Raw genomic sequence first — 16564 nt, 5'->3', positions numbered from 1 at the left:
CATTTTGAGGCTTTTTGGCCACAGCAGGCTCCTGCTGCCGTCTTTATTCTGCAGCGTTTATGGCCGTGTTCGATGGCTCCTCTGCCCACGTCAGCACAGGAAGCTGGGAGGAGAGGGCTGTTTTTGGAGGCGTGGGGGTAGCTTTTGAGCCATGGAGATTGGGGGGCTTTGCAAGCCGCACCCGGCGGGGGGGGGGGGAAGAGCTGCATGCGGCTCGTGAGCCACGGGTTGGCCACGGCTGGTCTGTGTAGAAGCCTCTCTAGTCAGGGTAATACGGCCCTGCTGCTTAGGTCCATATAGTAGTCCCTTTAATTTGAGAACTACGGCTCTGCAGCCTTAGTTAATGGAATAATAGTAAAGCTCTCCCCCCACCCCAACATGGGGTTATGTAAAGAGGGGTAGGAGGATTCGGGCCCCCTCTCTCCACCCGGTCCCATCCCGGAGCCTTGTATGAGCAGTGGACTGTGCCGCTGCTCACTCAGCAGGGAATCCTGCTGCAACATACTGCACACTCGGGGGGCAATTGCCAGTCCTGGGCTACTTCCTACCAGTACCTGACTGATGTCTTCTCCATGTGCTCGTTCTCATTCTGCAGCTTCTCTGGTAGCTGCTCTTGGCTCGGCTGCCGCTCTTTGTGTTTCCTGAGCTGGAGATTTATCCGCGCCTCCTTCCCTTTCAGCAGCCAGCCCTGATTGAGCTGCTCCAGAAGCTTTTATAATCTGTCTCAAGTTGGAGAATGCCCAGTGGGGCTTGGGGATGGGAGACTCTGCCAGCTGGGCCAGTGTAACTCTTATCAGCTTCAGTGTGGCATTGATACACTCCTGCTTTGGGATTTCGGGGTGTGTTCAGATAGATTTGGGTCCTGGGTTGTCGCATGGAGTTTCATGAGCAGATGGTGTAGTTTCTTTTGGTATTCCTCAGTGGGATCTGAGGAAAGAAGCCTGTAGAATGTGGTGTTGGTGAGTTGTCTGGCAGCCTTCTGTTCATAATCTGTCCAGTTTTTTTGAGGCTGTGGATAGCATTGCATTCTGCATGGCTGAGGTATGTGTCACATGATGTTGGTTGTTCACCCTGGCAGCCTGTGCACGTTTGCGGCAGCAATCAATGTAGAAGTCCAGACTCCCGTTACGACCCTCAAGAGGGGTCCACGTAGAGGCCTTCTCTTGTGGGGCTGGTAGGGGGGATCCCGAAGATCAGTTCAATGTTCAGCGGTGTGTTTGGAAATATTCCTTCTAACAGAGGTGGTGAAAAAGGCTGTTAGCTCAAATCAGATAGCTCCCTGACTAAGTTTCTCCTGGAGTTTCAATAGGATACAGCATTCCTAAATCACTATGTAGTGTTACTGTACGTTGCTGTATAAGTTCCAGGCTCCACCCCAGGGCAAGCTGCATTTCAGTGCCAAGTGAGAGAAATTCCTGTAAATACAGGGACAAGTGCCAAAACCTCCATTGTCTTCAATGGGTATAGGTTCAGTTCTTAGTTGGAAAGTACCAGCATCTTCAAAGAGGATTAGAGTTAAGTGCCCAATGGGATTTGGACTGCATATGATCTTAAACACTTTTGAAAATATCAGTTTGAAGTGACTGAAACTACTGCAACATAGATAATCTCAAGTTCTGGGTACTTTACAGCAAACGGAAAGCACATCAGGAAAACTGAAAAACCTTCTTGTAATATCCAGCTTAGCCTTATTGAGGTCCAACTTAAAAGATGCATCATCATCAATAACCATGGGCTCAACGCCTGTTGGTGTCCAATGCCTCCCTCACTGTTTCCTTCCATCTTTCCTTGTCCAGTGAAAAGTGGCTTAGTTTCTGTAGGCCAGCTCCGCTCCAGTCTACTATATCATCTACCCATTCTCTGTGGGGTCTGCCTCTCCTATTCGGACCATCCGTTATGCTGAATACCAGGGTCTTAATTTTTTGCTTGTTATTCATTCTGCAGATATGCCCGAATAGCTGTAACTTCCCTTGTATAACCTTCTGCAATAGGTTCTCTTTCGGCTGTATCTTCCCAATAATTCCTAGTTGGTGACCTTCTGCATCCATCCTATTCTCAGGGTCTTTCTATAACAACTCCTCTCGAACACCAATATCCTTCTCTTCAAATCTTTCATTATCAGCCATGTTTCACATCCATACAACATTCTGCTAAATACACGTTTTCAAGACACTCAGCTTAATTTCTAAGCTAATCGCTTTACTTTTCCAGATCTTATCCATTGCCTTCAAACTCACTCTTGCTTTCGCTATTCTAGTCGCTATTTCCTTCTTACAGTCTAGATCATATGTCATGGTGCTCCCCAAATATGTGAACTTCTCTATGTTCTCTAGTTTGATCCCATCTACACTGATCTTCCTTCCTATTTCCTTATTTTTTAGAGATTAACAAAAAATGTAGATGGTATCATGAGGTTTCGTGGACACAACCACTTCTTCAGATGAATGTAGTTTAAGAGGTCCAAGTTCCAAATACATAGGAGAGAAAGAGAGGGGATGGGGAGGGAAAGGAAAGGAGAAAAAATTGGAAAAGAATAGTCATTAGTTTCTATGCTAAATGAAGCTGATAAAGAGGATTCTAAGTACTCAAGTACCTGTGTTTGGCTTTTTATATCATTAGGCTGTGGAATGTAGCGGGTAATCCAGTTAAGGTCTTTATTTAAACTTCTGTTGTAGTAACTTACAGTACAAACTTGTAAATTAAATTAAGCTCTGCAACTTGCCTTTCAAGCTGGTTTTTGAAATTGGCTTGTAATATATGGAAAGTTTGAGATTCGTTAATGAGTGCCCGGGGAAGTTAAAATGTTCCCCAACAGGTTTATGTGTATTACCTTCTTGAATATCTGATTTGTGTCCATTAATCATCCTTTGTCGTAGAGACTGTCCAGTTTGGCCAATATACATGGCAGAGGGGCATTGCTGGCTCTTGATGGCATAGATCACATTGGTGGATGTGAAGTTATATGAGCCTCTGATGTGGTAGTTTGTGGTTTGGTCCTGTGATGAAGTTGCTTGTATAGATGTGTGGACAGAGATGGCACAGGGGTTGATTGCAGGGGTGGCTTCCAGGGTGACCATGATGGAGGTATGTTGCGTGGTTGCTGGAAAGAATTTGTTTGAAGTTAGGGGGTTGTCTGTAGGCAAGGACTGGCCTGTCCCCCAAAGCCTGCGTGAGTGAGGGATCATTTTCCAGGACAGGTTGTAGATGGTTGATAATGCTTTGGAGGGGTTTAAGTTGGGGACTGTAGGTGATAACAAGTGGAGTTCTTTTGTTTTCTTTGTAGAGCCTATCTTGAAGAAGCTGACTTCTGGGTACTCATCTAGCTCTGTCAATCTGTTTTTTCACTTCTCCGGGTGAGTGTTTTAGTTTTCAGAATGTCTGATATAGATTTTTGTAGGTGTTTGTCTCTGTCTGTGGGATTGGAACAAATCCGATTGTATCTTAGGGCCTGGCTGTAAACAAATAATTGGAAAATCCGTCTAAGATGGATGCTAGAGGCATGTAGGTGAGTGTAATGGTCGGTAGGTTTCCAGTATAAGGTGGTGGAAATGTGGCTGTTGCGTATTTGTACTGTAGTTTCAAAGAAGTGGATCTCTTGTGTGGACTGATCCAGCCAAAGATTGATGGTAGGGTGGAAGTTGTTGAAATCCCTTTAAAATTCTTCTAGTGTCTCTTTTCTGTGGGTCCATATGATGAAAATGTCATCAATGTAGAGTAAGTGTGCTAGAGCTAGAGCTGAGGAAATGTTGTTCAAGGTCTGCCATAAAGACATTGGCATATCGTGGGGCCATGCAGGTGCCCATAGCTGAGCCCCTGACTTGAAGATACAAATTGTCCCCAAATTTGAAATAGCTGTGGGTGAAGACAAAGTTGCAGAGCTCTGTAGCTCTGTGTGCAGGGGCATCATCAGGATGGTGTTCCTGACCACCAGTAATCCATCTTGGGGTGGAATGTTGGTGTAAAGAGCTTCTACCTCCATGGTGGCCAGGATGGTGTTTTAAGGAAGATTACCGATGTTCTGTAGTTTCCTCGGGAAGTCGGTAGTGTCTTGAAGATAGCTAAGAGTGTTTGTAATATCGGATCTGAGGAGGGAGAGAATATAGCGAGATAATCCTGCTGTAAGTGTGCCAATGCCTGAGATAATGGGTCATCCGGGATTTCCAGGTTTGTGGATCTTGGGTAGCAGATTTGGGGGTGTGTTAGTGTAGATTTGGTCCTGAGTTGTAGCAGGAAGTTTCCTGAGCAGATGGTTTAGGGGTTTTTTGGTATTCTTTAGTGGGATCAGAGGAGAGAAGCCTATAGAATCTGGTGTTGGTGAGTTGTCGGGCCACCTCCTGTTCATAATCTGTTCTGTTCATGATGACCACAGCACCATAAGAGGTCCAGTTACACTGTTAGCAAGAAAGGCTGGAGTGGTGGAACAAAACAGGAGGAGGAATGAAGAAGGGATAGTGCTGCTAGAAGGGTCGCGGGGTCATGCTGCCTGAACTACTGAACTCTCCGCATTCTAGCTGTAGGTTTTTTTTCCCCTTCCTTCCTATTGAAGAACCATCACATCATCAGGAAATCCATCTGAAGGGGCTCATGGCTTATGAAAACAGGAAGGAGGAGAGATGGGAAAATGGCAGGAAATGAAACAGGATGTAAAATGTCAGGTGAATAATTGTGTGTGGCCTAAGTATCGTAGCCCCTCTCTGCTGTGTCAGTGACCCAACGTTATATTTCAACAAGTGATGGTCCCAAGAGGCAAAACTTAAACAACAAATAGTCTAGAAAGCTCATGATACTCTCTACATGTTTTGTTTGCCTTTAAGGTGCTGCTAGACTGTTCGTTGTTTTTCCAGTTACAGACTAACTCGGTTACCCCTCTGAAGCTTTTGAACATCCAGGAGGCAAAGTTCAGTGACATGCAGATCTGGGCTTTTGCAGAGTTCACCAAGTGTTGGCCCTGGGCTTTAGTTAGTATCCATCTTGGACTGAAACAGGCATTTTAGGTTGTGCAATGTTAGCTGGAAAGACCAAAAAGAAGGCAGGATTCAGATAGTTGATGCAAGTCACCCTGGCTCCCATGACAGCTGTGTCAATTTAGGTAAAACAATGACTAGTTTCAAAGGCAAATGGAGAGCAATGGAGCTTGCCAGTTGTCATTCACTGTAATAACTTCCCTATTCAGTGTCTGTGTATCTGAGATACGTGGTCCTATGCAGTCTACATGCAAGTATCACCATCTGTCCCCATGTCTGGGAAAAACATCCCTCCTTTTCAGGGCAATGTGGTGGGGCTCTGATCTGAAGATGCTCTTCCTGTGACACTGGATACCTGAGCCATCGGTTTTCTGGCTTTCCCTGTTCCCACATGTGGGAGGAAATTCCACCTCTACTCCACAGACTGAAAATTGCCCTGAGGCAGTGACGTATTTCCAATTGTTCAAAGATCCTTTCTGGTATCTGTAGCTGGATCCTTCTGAGTTTTCTTCAAAGTCTAATAGAATCATAGAACATTAGAACCGGAAGCTGACCTCAAAAGGTCATCAAGTCCAATTCCCTGCCCTCGCGGCAGGACCAAGCACCATCTAGAGCAGTGGTCTCCAATCTTTTTACACCCAAGATCACTTTTTAAATGACAGAACAAGCCAAGCTCTACTGCCCTGCCCCTTCCTTGAAGCCTTGCCCTCTCTGTTCTCCTCCTCTCCATCACTTGCTATCCCCAACCCTTATACTACTGTTTTTTTTCCCCAATTCTTCTGTAGAATGAGGTTTTTCCAACATTTGGCCTGTCTAGACTGGACCAAATGTCAGAAGAAAAACCCCTTCCTTTGGAAGCCCCCTTATTCCTTGTGGAGAGAGGAATATAGGGGTGACGGAAGGATCATGTTTGCTCTTCCACTAAAAAAAGCAGAAGAATAAATGCATCCCTGGATGCAGAAGGGTTTTTCTGGGATATCTCTGGAACCCTGAAAAACTCCTGCAGTCTAGCCGGACCCCCGCTGGGTTGAGACAGGATGTGTAGTCTCTGCGGTGGGAATGAGGGATTTGGATGTGGGAAGGGGTTAGAGGTGCAAGCTCTGGGAGGAAATCTGGATGCAGGAGAAGGTGGATAAGGGGACGCTGGCTCGGGGAGGGAGTTCCAGGCCAGGCAGTGTTGGGGTCAGATGGAGGGTTAGGGTACAAAGCAAGCCACAGACTTCTGGATGTGAGGGTGCAGGAATTTGGGTTGGGGTATGTGAGGGGCTCAGGGCAGGGGGTTCCAGTGTATGATAGGCTCAGATGTAGGGTCTGGGGGAAAGGGGAGTGCAGGAGTATTATGATGCTGTGGGCAGATGGGGGCTTGGCTCCAGTTGGGGGTTGATTGGCCAGGGTTCATTTTTTTTTTTTAATAAAATACTGTGTCAAACAAAGTTTCTGCATTGTCTTTATTTCTGAGAAGGGCAGGGAACCTGTTTTGAGTCAAGGGTCACTGACCCAAGAAAAGTCAGTTGGCCACACAAGTGAGATGCAAAAAAAGAAAAACAACCTCCAACCCCTCTCTCCAAGCTTCACTAATGTGGCTCCAACTGCATTGGTGGGAACAGAGGGACATAGTACTGGGGAAGGGTGCCCGTGGGTGTTTTGTCAGGGGACAGGGTGTCAGTGGGGGCAGTTCTGCGGCTGGAGGCAGGGGAGAGGGAACAGGGTGCTGGGAGGGTAGAGGACAGGGTTCTGCAGCAGGGGACAGGGTGTCAGTGGGGGCAGTTCTGCGGCTGGAGGCAGGGGAGAGGGAACAGGGTGCTGGGAAGGTAGAGGACAGGGTTCTGCAACAGGGGACAGGGTGTCAGTGGGGACAGTTCTGCGGCTGGAGGCAGGGGAGAGGGAACAGGGTGCTGGGAGGGTAGAGGACAGGGTTCTGCAGCAGGGGACAGGGTGCTAGTGGGGACAGTTCTGTGGCTCAGGACAGGAGAGTGGGGACAGAGTTCTGTGGCTGGGGAGAGGGAACTGGGAAGTGGGGGCAGGGGGCCAGTGGAGGCAGAGTCCCCTGCATCTGACTCCTCCCAGGATTTCTCCCCCCCCCCCCCCCCACCAGAGGGAAGCCAGTGCATGCTTCCTCCAGGCCCGACTCCCCTCCCCCCCCCAGCGCAGGGAAACCCCACATGCGCCTGCCCCGGGGCCAAAACCCCTGTGCGTGCGCCTGCCCCCCTGTGGCACAGGGAAACCCTGTGCGTGCCTGCCCCAGTGCGGAAACACCCACCTGCCCCTCCGCCCCACGGTGCAGGGGAACCCTGCGCACGCCTGCCCCAGGGTCGAAACCCCTGCGTGCGCCTGCCTCGGGGCCGACTCACCCATCCTGTGCTGGTGCAGGGAAGTCGCCGTGCTCCTCCTCCGGGGCTGACGCTCCCTCCCGCAGTGGGCCTGGCAGAGCAGCCAGCGCACTTCCAGAACCCCTGGAAGTGGTGCTAAGTTGCAGGACTTCCATCTACCCCCAGGAAGCCGGCACTACCTCCATTTTTGCTGAAGGTAGGTAGTGGGGCTTCTCGGGGGTGGGGAGAGAATGGGAGGGGGGAGGCCTGGATGCCTCGCGATCGACTGGTTGGTGACCACGGATCTAGATCATCCCTGATAGATGTCTATCCACCCTGATCTTAAATATTTCCAGTGATGGGGATTTCACAACCTCCCTGGGCAATTTATTCCAGTGTTTAACTACCCTGATAGTTAGGAACATAAGAACGGCCGTACTGGGTCAGACCAAAGGTCCATCTAGCCCAGTATCCTGTCTACCGACAGTGGCCAACACCAGGTGCCCCAGAGAGGGTGGACCAAAGACAATGATCAATCGACTTGTCTCCTGCCATCTCTCTCCAGCCTCTGACAAACAGAGGCCAAGGACACCATTTTATCCCCTGGCTAATAGCCTTTTATGGACCTAACCTCCATGAATTTATCTAGCTTCTCTTTAAACTCTATTATAGTCCTAGCCTTCACCGCCTCCTCTGGCAAGGAGTGCCACAGGTTGACTACACGCTGTGTGAAGAACTTTCTTTTATTAGTTTTAAACCTGCTACCCATTAATTTCATTTGGTCACCTCTAGTTCTTCTATTTAGGGAACTAATAAATAACTTTTCTTTATCGGCCCTCTCCACACCACTCATGATTTTATAGACCTCTATCATATCCCCCCTCAGTCTCCTTTTTTCTAAACTGAAAAGTCCCAGTCGCTTTAACCTCTCCTCATATGGGACCCGTTCCAAACCCCTAATCATTTTAGTTGCCCTTTTCTGAACCCTTTCCAAGGCCAAAATATCTTTTTTGAGGTGAGGAGACCACATCTGTACATAGTATTCAAGATGTGGGCGTACCATAGTTTTTATACAGGGGCAGTAAGAGATTCTGTGTCTTATTTTCTATCCCTTTCCTAATAATTCCTAGCATCCTATTTGACTTTTTGACCGTCGCTGCACACTGTGTGGAAGTTTTCAGAGAACTGTCCATGATAACTCCAAGATCTTTCCTGATTTGTTGTAGCCAAATTAGCCCCCATCATACTGTACGTATAGTTGGGGTTATTTTTCCCGATGTGCATTACTTTGCACTTATCCACGTTAAATTTCATTTGCCATTTTGTTGCCCAATCACTCAGTTTGGTGAGATCTTCTTGGAGTCCCTCACAGTCTGCTTCTGTCTTGACTTTCCTAAACAGTTTTGTATCATCTGCAAACTTTACTACCTCACTGCTTACCCCTTTCTCCAGATCATTTATGAATAAGTTGAAAAGGATTGGTCCCAGGACTGACCCTTGGGGGACACCACTAGTTACCCCTCTCCAATCTGAAAATTTACCATTTATTCCTACCCGTTGTTTCCTGTCGTTTAACCAGTTCTCAATCCAAGAAAGGACCTTCCCTCCTATCCCATGGCCATGTAATTTACACAAGAGCCTTTGTTGAGGGACCTTGGATGAATGCCATCCGGTCCCGGAGATTTGTTAACATTAAGTTTTTCTATTTGTTCCAAAACCTCCTCTAATGACACTTCAATCCAGGACAGTTCCTCAGATTCACCACCCACAAAGGACGGTGCAGATTCGGGAATCTCCCCAACATCCTCAGCCGTGAAGACTGAAGCAAAGAAATCATTTAGTTTCTCCGCAATGGCTTTATCGTCCTTGATTGCTCCTTTTATAGCTTGATCATCTAGGGGACCCACAGGTTTTTTAGCAGGCTTCCTGCTTCTAATGTACTTAAACATTTTGTTATTTCTATTTGAGTTTTTGGCTAGCTGTTCCTCAATCTTTTTTTGCTTTTCTTATTACATTTTTTACACTTGATTTGACAGTGTTTATGTTCTTTTCTATTTATCTCACTAGGATTGGACTTCCACTTCTTAAAAGATACCTTTTTGTCCCTCATTGCTTCTTTTACATGGTGGTTAAGCCACGGTGACACTGTTTCAGGTCTCTTGCTATGTTTTTTAATTTGGGGTATACATTTAAGTTGGGCCTCTATTATGGTGTCGTTAAAAAGTTTCCATGCAGCTTTCAGGGATTTGGCTCTAGTCACTGTGCCTTTTAATTCTGTTTAACTAACCTCCTTATTTTTGTGTAATTCCCCTTTTTGAAATTAAATGCCAGGGTGCTGGACTGCTGAGGTGTTCTTCCCACCACAGGAATGTTGAATGTTGTTATATTATGGTCACTATTCCCAAGCGGTCCTGTAACGGTTATATCCTGGACCTGATCCTGCACTCCACTCAGGACTAAATCGAGAATTGCCTCTCCCCTTGTGGGTTCCTGCACCAGCTGCTCCAAGAAGCAGTCATTTAAGCCATTGAGAAATTTTATCTCCGCTTCTCTTCCTGAGGTGACATGTATCCAGTCAATATGGGGGTAATTAAAATCCCCCATTATTATAGAGTTCTCTATTTTGGTAGCCTCTCTAATCTCCCTCAGCATTTCAATGTCAGTATCGCTGTCCTGGTCAGGTGGTCGATAATGTATCCCTACTGCTAATTTCTTTTAATTTCTTTTTATTTTAATTTCTAATAATCCCTACTGAACTTTTTCCTAATGTCCAGCCTTAACCTCCCTTGCTGCAGTTTAAGCCCATTGCTTCTTGTTCTATCCTCAGAGGCCAAGATGAACAAGTTTTCTCTCTCTTTCTTATGACACCCTTTTAGATACCTGAAAACTGCTCTCATGTCCCCCCTCAATCTTTTCTCTTTTCTAAACTAAACATTGCTTCTTGTCCCATCCTTAGAGGCCAAGGATAGGACAAGAATTTTTCTCCCTCCTCCTTATAACAAATACCCTTTTAGGTCCTTGAACATAAGACTAGCCAGACCGGATCAGACCACTGATCTGTTCCACTCTCCTGTCTTTTGACAGTGGCTGGTGCCAGATGCCTCCGAGGGAATGAATGGAATAGGGCAGTTAAGTGATCCTGCCATGGGTCTTCCAGGCCCAGCTTCTGGCAGTCAGGTTTAGGGACACCCCGAGCATGGGGCTGTGTCCCTGATCACCTGGGCTATAGCCATTGATGGACCTGTCCACATTGACATCAGCTAATTATTTTTACCCACTAGTACTTTTAGCTTTCACCACAACCCCTGGCAAAGTGTTCCTGGGGCTGACTGTTTCCTGTGTGACATTGGTAGGGCAACTTTGCACCTACTGCCCTACCAATGTCAGTGGGTGGCCGCTGATTCTTGTGTTGTGGAGAAAGTAAATATGGACATGTCACTGAGCCCTTCCCACATCACTCGTGATTTCATAGACCTCTGTCGTATTCCTCTTTGGCGGAAAAGTTGTAGGCTTTCTAATCTCCTCTTATGGAAGCTGTTCCATACCCCTAACTAGGTGGTGTTCTTCTCTGTACTTTTTCCAGATGCAGGGTTGTTGTTTTCTGATGGGGGCAATCAGAACCGCACACAGTACTGCTCTCTGTCATTGTAGTGGTTGGAAAACTGGACTAGGCATAGCTGGCAGTCACTTGTTCATGCTTCAATATATTTCCTAGCATTTGGCCCAGTCTGTTTTGAAAGAAACCCTGAGATGGCCCCGAGGAGACAACTACACAGTCCAACAAATGCTACTGCTGAAATGTTCTCACTCTATGAAACATTCTCCATAAAAGCAAAGCTTCATGCATATGCAAACTGACAATCATAACTGCTCCCATGTCACTTCTCTGTAAATGAACTACTCTCGCCCTTGTGAAGAACTTCATGCTTAAACCATACAGAGAGTAGCAAGCAGCCAAAGTGCATAGTTCATTTTCCCAAGTCACTGACTGTTACTATGGCTATCAATGCTGCCACACACATGCCTTGCAAATTATTCGTTTAAACTCAAAATACATGGAAATAGCCAGAAAAACCAGATTTGGTTGTGCTCATTTCTGCTTTTATGGCATGACAAACAGGAGAGAAAATTCTGAGATGAATTAATGCTGATCTTAACTTAAATCACTTGAACTCTTCATCATCTGTGTGTGTGTGATCACTGAATGGTGGGCTGGCTACATGTGTTTTTTCACAACTGGTCGGCTAAGTCCTATACCCACATGAAAAATTCAGCATTTGGGAATATTATGTACAATTATGATTCTCTCTGAAGGATGCTGTGTCCATAAAGTACAACACTGTGGATGCAGCGGGGATATAAAAGACTGCTTATAAATTCTAGATACACAGACCAATTCTTCCCCTAATACTGCATTGCAGTAGAGAGCCTTTGCATTGCATACTGATGAACTGTATTTGTGGTACAGTTTAGGAGCTAGTGGGGGAATTAGAGGTGGGTGACAACCTGGGAAGCAGTGATCATGAGATGGTAGATTTCAGGATCCTGACCAAAATATACACCCTGGACTTCAGAAAAGCAGTCTTTGACTCCCTCAGAGAACTGATGGACAGGATTCCCTGGGATGCTTATATGAAAGGGAAAGGAATCCAGGAGAGCTGGCAGCATTTAAAAGAAGACTTATTAAAGGCACAGGAAGAAACCATCCCAATTCGCAGCAAGATAAGCAAATATGGTAGGCGACCAGATTGGCTTACCGGGGAAATCATTGGTGAGCTTAAACACAAAAAGGAAGTTTACAAGAAGTGGAAACTTGGACAGATGACTAGGGAGGAGTATAAATACGTTGCTCGGGAATGCAGAGGAGTTATCAGGAAGGCAAAATGCAATTGGAATTGCAGCTAGCAAGGGATGTGAAGGGTAACAAAGGTTTCTACAGGCATGTTAGCAATAAGAGGGTGATTAGAGAGGGTGTGGGGCCCTTACTGGATAAGGGAGCTAACCTAGTGATGGATGATGTGGGAAAAGCTGACGTACTCAATGCTTTCTTTGCCTCTGTCTTCACGGACAAGGTCAGCTCCCAGACAAATGCACTAGGCAACGCAGTATGGGAAGGAAGTGGACAGCCCTTGGTGGGGAAAGAACAAGTTAGGAACTATTTAGAAAAGCTAAACATACACAAATCTATGGGTCCGGATGTAATGCATCTGATGTAATGTCATTGCGGAGGCTTTGGCCATTATCTTTGAAAACTCGTGGAGATCAGGAGAGATCCCGGGTGATTGGAAAAAGGAAAATGTAGTGCCCATCTTTAAAGAAGGGAAGAAGGACGATCCAGGGAACTACAGACCAGTCAGCCTTATCTCACTCCCTGGAAAAATCATGGAGGGGATCCTCGAATCTATTTTGGAGCAGTTGGAAGAGGGGAAAGTGATCAGGAATAGTCAACATGGATTCATGAAAGGCAAATCATCTGACCAATCTGATTAGCTTCTAATGATGAGGTAACTGGCTCTGTGGATATGGGAAAGTCAGTGGATGTGATATACCTTGACTTTAGCAAAGCTTTTGATACGGTCTCCCACAATATTCTTGCCAGCAAGTTAAGGGAATATGGATTGGATAAATGGACTGTAAGATGGATAGGAAGCTGGCCAGATTGTTGGGCCCAACTGACAGTGATCAACGGATTGATGTCAGGTTGGCGGTCGGTTTCTAGCAGTGTGTCCCAAGGATCTGTTCTAGGACTGGTTTTGTTCAACATCTTTATTAATAACCTGAATGAGGGGATGGATTGCACCCTCAGCAAGTGTGCGGATGACACTAAGTTAGCGGGTGAGGTAGATACACTGGAGGGTAGGCATAGGGTCCAGAGTAACCTAGACAGATTAGAGGATTGGGCCAAAAGAAATCTGATGAGGTTCAACAAGGACAAGTGTAGAGTCCCGCACTTGGGACAGAAGAATCCCAAGCATAGTTACAGGCTAGGGACCGATTGGCTAAGTAGCAGTTCTGCAGAAAAGGATCTGGGGGTTACAGTGGATGAGAAGCTGGATATGAGTCAACAGTGTGCCCTTGTAGCCAAGAAGGCTAATGGCATATTAGGGCGCATTCGGAGGAGCATTGCCAGCAGATCTAGAGAAGTGATTATTCCCCTTTATTCGGAGTATTGTGTCCAGTTCTGGGCCCCCCAATATAGAAAGTATGTGGACACATTGGAGAGGGTCCAGCAGAGGTGACCAAAATGATTAGGGGGCTAGAACGCATGAGGAGAGACTGAAGGATTTGGGTTTGTTTAGTCTGCAGAAGAGAAGAATGAGGGGGGATTTGAGAGCAGCCTTCAACATCCTGAAGGGAGGTTCCAAAGAGGATGGAGAGAGGCTGTTCTCAGTAGTGACGGATGGCAGAACAAGGAGCAATGGGCTCAAGTTACAGTGGAAGAGGTCTAGGTTGGATATTAGGAAAAACTATTTCAGTAAGAGGGTGGTGAAGCATTGGAATGGCTTACGTAAGGAGGTGGTGGAATCTCCATCCCTAGAGGTTTTTAAGTCTCGGCTTGACAAAGCCCTGGCTTGGGTGATTTAGTTGGGGTTTGTCCTGCCTTGGGCAGGGGGCTGGAGTTGATGACCTCCTGAGGTCTCTTCCAGCTCTATGATTCTATGTGTGTGACATTTTCTCTATGGATATTATAGAATTTGCTGGGAAAAGTCTCCCTCACACACATTATTGGAAATTACTGTCAGGCATCTGAAGTTTGTCTAATGCCTGCACAAGCCATGAATGTAACAAGTGATCAGAAGCTGTAACTTTCAGAATAAGTATTGATCACTATTGAGTTGTTTTTGAAAGAGGGCAGGGAGATGATTTGCCATTGCTTTCTCACAGTGGAAGGAGCAGACTGCACTTTGCAATTCTTTGTGACCTGTCAGCTGACTTGTGTTTTAGCAGGCAAGAAGAACCCATCATCCAAGGGCAAGGTAGTGCTGACCAACATGCGGATACTGAGCAATGGGTTGACAGTGTTGCCACCTACAGCCATAGACCATGCAGAGGAATCCAAGCTTCCCAAAGTCAACATCCCACTAGAATGCTTGGGAAATCCGGGCACAGGAGACTCCTCTGCAAAACGAGACAATGTGGCCACTCTGACTTACCTTAACACCTTACAGTCCAAGTGCCAGCTTCATAGATTGTCCAAATTTGAATCGGAGGATTCTGGGGTTGAACTGCCAAGTGGAGCTAATTCTCCATCTACACCAAAGGGCTCAGAGAAGAGCTTTGTGCTTCACACCGGAGACTTATCTTCTGACTCTGGAGTGCTCAGCACCTCTTCTTCTCCAGAAATTGACCATATCATAAGACAGGGTAAAGACATCAGAGAGGCCAGCCAGCGTGCCACAGAAAGTGAAAAGCAAGTTGAATATTACAGCCAGGCAGCAGATACGGTGCAGATCTCTACAGCTTCCTTAGAACATTTCAGTGATTGTCAGGAGGAACAAAGTCCTGATCAATTTTTTGGCCAAAGTGAAGGACAATATTTGGAAGAGAATCCCAGCAAAGAGAAAGACCTTTCTATTAAAGACAATCCTCTAGCTGTTTACCCCAAAGAAAAGCAAAGGCCAATCATCAACCATTACAAAGATACCTTTGGGAGTATGCAAGATCTTCAGCTCCATGGACACCAGCTCACAAAATATCCCACAAGCGACAGCTTAGATGAATACATGGATGAGTGTTGTCGATTAAGTGAGGTAAGAAACCAGACATGCAAACTGAAATACTACAGATGGAATTTTCAAGTCAGTCTAAGTTGCACAGGTAAAAATCCCATTGATTTCAATGGGAGCAGAGTTAGGCCAACTTTAGAGTGCGGGTTTCTAAAGCACTCAAAGTATTAAGGTCTGTGGAGAATTGCTGTTTATTTTAAGCAACTGTAATTTATATGAAATGACATTGTTGAGGAACTTATGAGCCCAAGAGCCAGAGCCTCAGCTATCGAAGATCAAAACTAAGTGACTAGTTCTAGGACAATTTACACCAACCGAGGCTCTGATTCAGTCATGCACTGAATGGCAGAGGTGCTGCTGCTATTAAATGCACACATGTTTTGAAGGGGTGGTGGAGTAGTGAGCATGCTATTCATCTCATGAGATTGCCACCTCACAGTATCCCAGAAGGTGCTGTCACAGGCCTAGAAATTTGATAATACGTGTAACATCAGGGCGAAGTCATCCTTGTTACTGGAAGTGGTGGCTCCTTTGTGTAGCGAGTGAATTAAATGCACAGAGGAACACTGCAGAACTGCTTGTATTCATACTTTCTTTAATGTCTATCACACCAGAGCAGCAAAAACCTCAGTGCTTTGAGATCAGCAGGTGAAAGGTGGAGCATAAGCACAGAGCTGCCTCTTCCTCAATAGCTTGGCCAGTTTCATAGACTTATTTGCTTCTCCATCATAGAGTAGAATGTGCACCTGCTTAGTCTGAAATGCAGCTAGAAAAGTGTTTGTCACAGGCTGGAGAAGGAGAATAAGATGACTTGTTGTGCAGCTGCTCTGTCTTGGCAAGAGTTGCTCTAGTGCTTTGTTTCATGTGCTGACAGACTGCTGATTTGCTGTCTTGTGCTTCTGCTTTCAAGAGCTAGCAATAATAAAACATAATCAAGTAATTAATTCTTGAGAGAGGGAGACCAAAGTGTACCACGATCAAAAGGAAGTAGCTATAAGGCCTTGTCAGACTCAATAATCCTGCAAACATACTGAGTATGGTGAAAGATGCACAATGCGGAAACTCTTCTACTTGTGTCCTTCTCTCCCCTCCCGCCAGCAGCTTGACTATTATGCCTGGTCTATACTATGTGGTTAGACTAATGTAACTGCCTTGCACCAATCTAACTGTGGAAGTGTCTTTGCTTAAATTTGGCTCCTGCTGATTGAAGTGCTTCTCTACACGCATTTAGTAACACCAGCTCTCCAAGAAGCCTAGAGTCATTGTTGATATAGCTGGGTCAATACAGTGTCAGTACAGACACTAAATTTTTTATGTTGACTGTTTCTGGCCTTCAGGAGCTGTCCCACAGAGCCCCATATTGACAATATAATCAACACAAGAAACCAAAGTGTGCACACGCACCAGTGACTTTGTAACTGCAGTGGCTGCCAGTCACCGTAAGTTAGGTAGACAGTTTTGTAGTGTAGACCTCACCTTAGACTAGCAACACAGTAGTGCTGAGCCCTGACACTTGCCTAATTCTCATTGAATTCAGTGGAGGGTGGGGGTGTCTCAATCCTTT

At 46.0% G+C, this 16564-nt stretch overlaps 1 protein-coding gene across 3 annotated transcripts in view; it reads left to right on the top strand.

Annotated features, from left to right (window-relative positions):
• Positions 1 to 16564, top strand: part of LOC102454024 (uncharacterized) — an 80373-nt gene that overhangs the window by 16642 nt on the left and 47167 nt on the right. Inside the window, exons 1-2 of one of the 3 annotated variants that reach the window (XM_075935729.2) lie at positions 12646 to 12777; positions 14222 to 15024. In XM_075935729.2, coding sequence (XP_075791844.2) covers positions 14266 to 15024 — 759 coding nt within the window. In that variant the 5' untranslated portion in view covers positions 12646 to 12777; positions 14222 to 14265. Of the gene's footprint in view, positions 1 to 12645; positions 12778 to 14218; positions 15025 to 16564 lie in introns of those variants that run through there. The other 2 variants (XM_075935727.2, XM_075935726.2) reach the window with 2 other exon arrangements.

This window comes from Pelodiscus sinensis, chromosome 8 (genome assembly GCF_052426305.1).
Source record: "Pelodiscus sinensis isolate ZL-2025 chromosome 8, ASM5242630v1, whole genome shotgun sequence".
In the NCBI taxonomy this organism is placed as follows: Eukaryota; Metazoa; Chordata; order Testudines; family Trionychidae; genus Pelodiscus; species Pelodiscus sinensis.
Note: the sequence above shows the minus strand (reverse complement) of the source record. Positions and strands in the feature narration are given on the sequence as shown.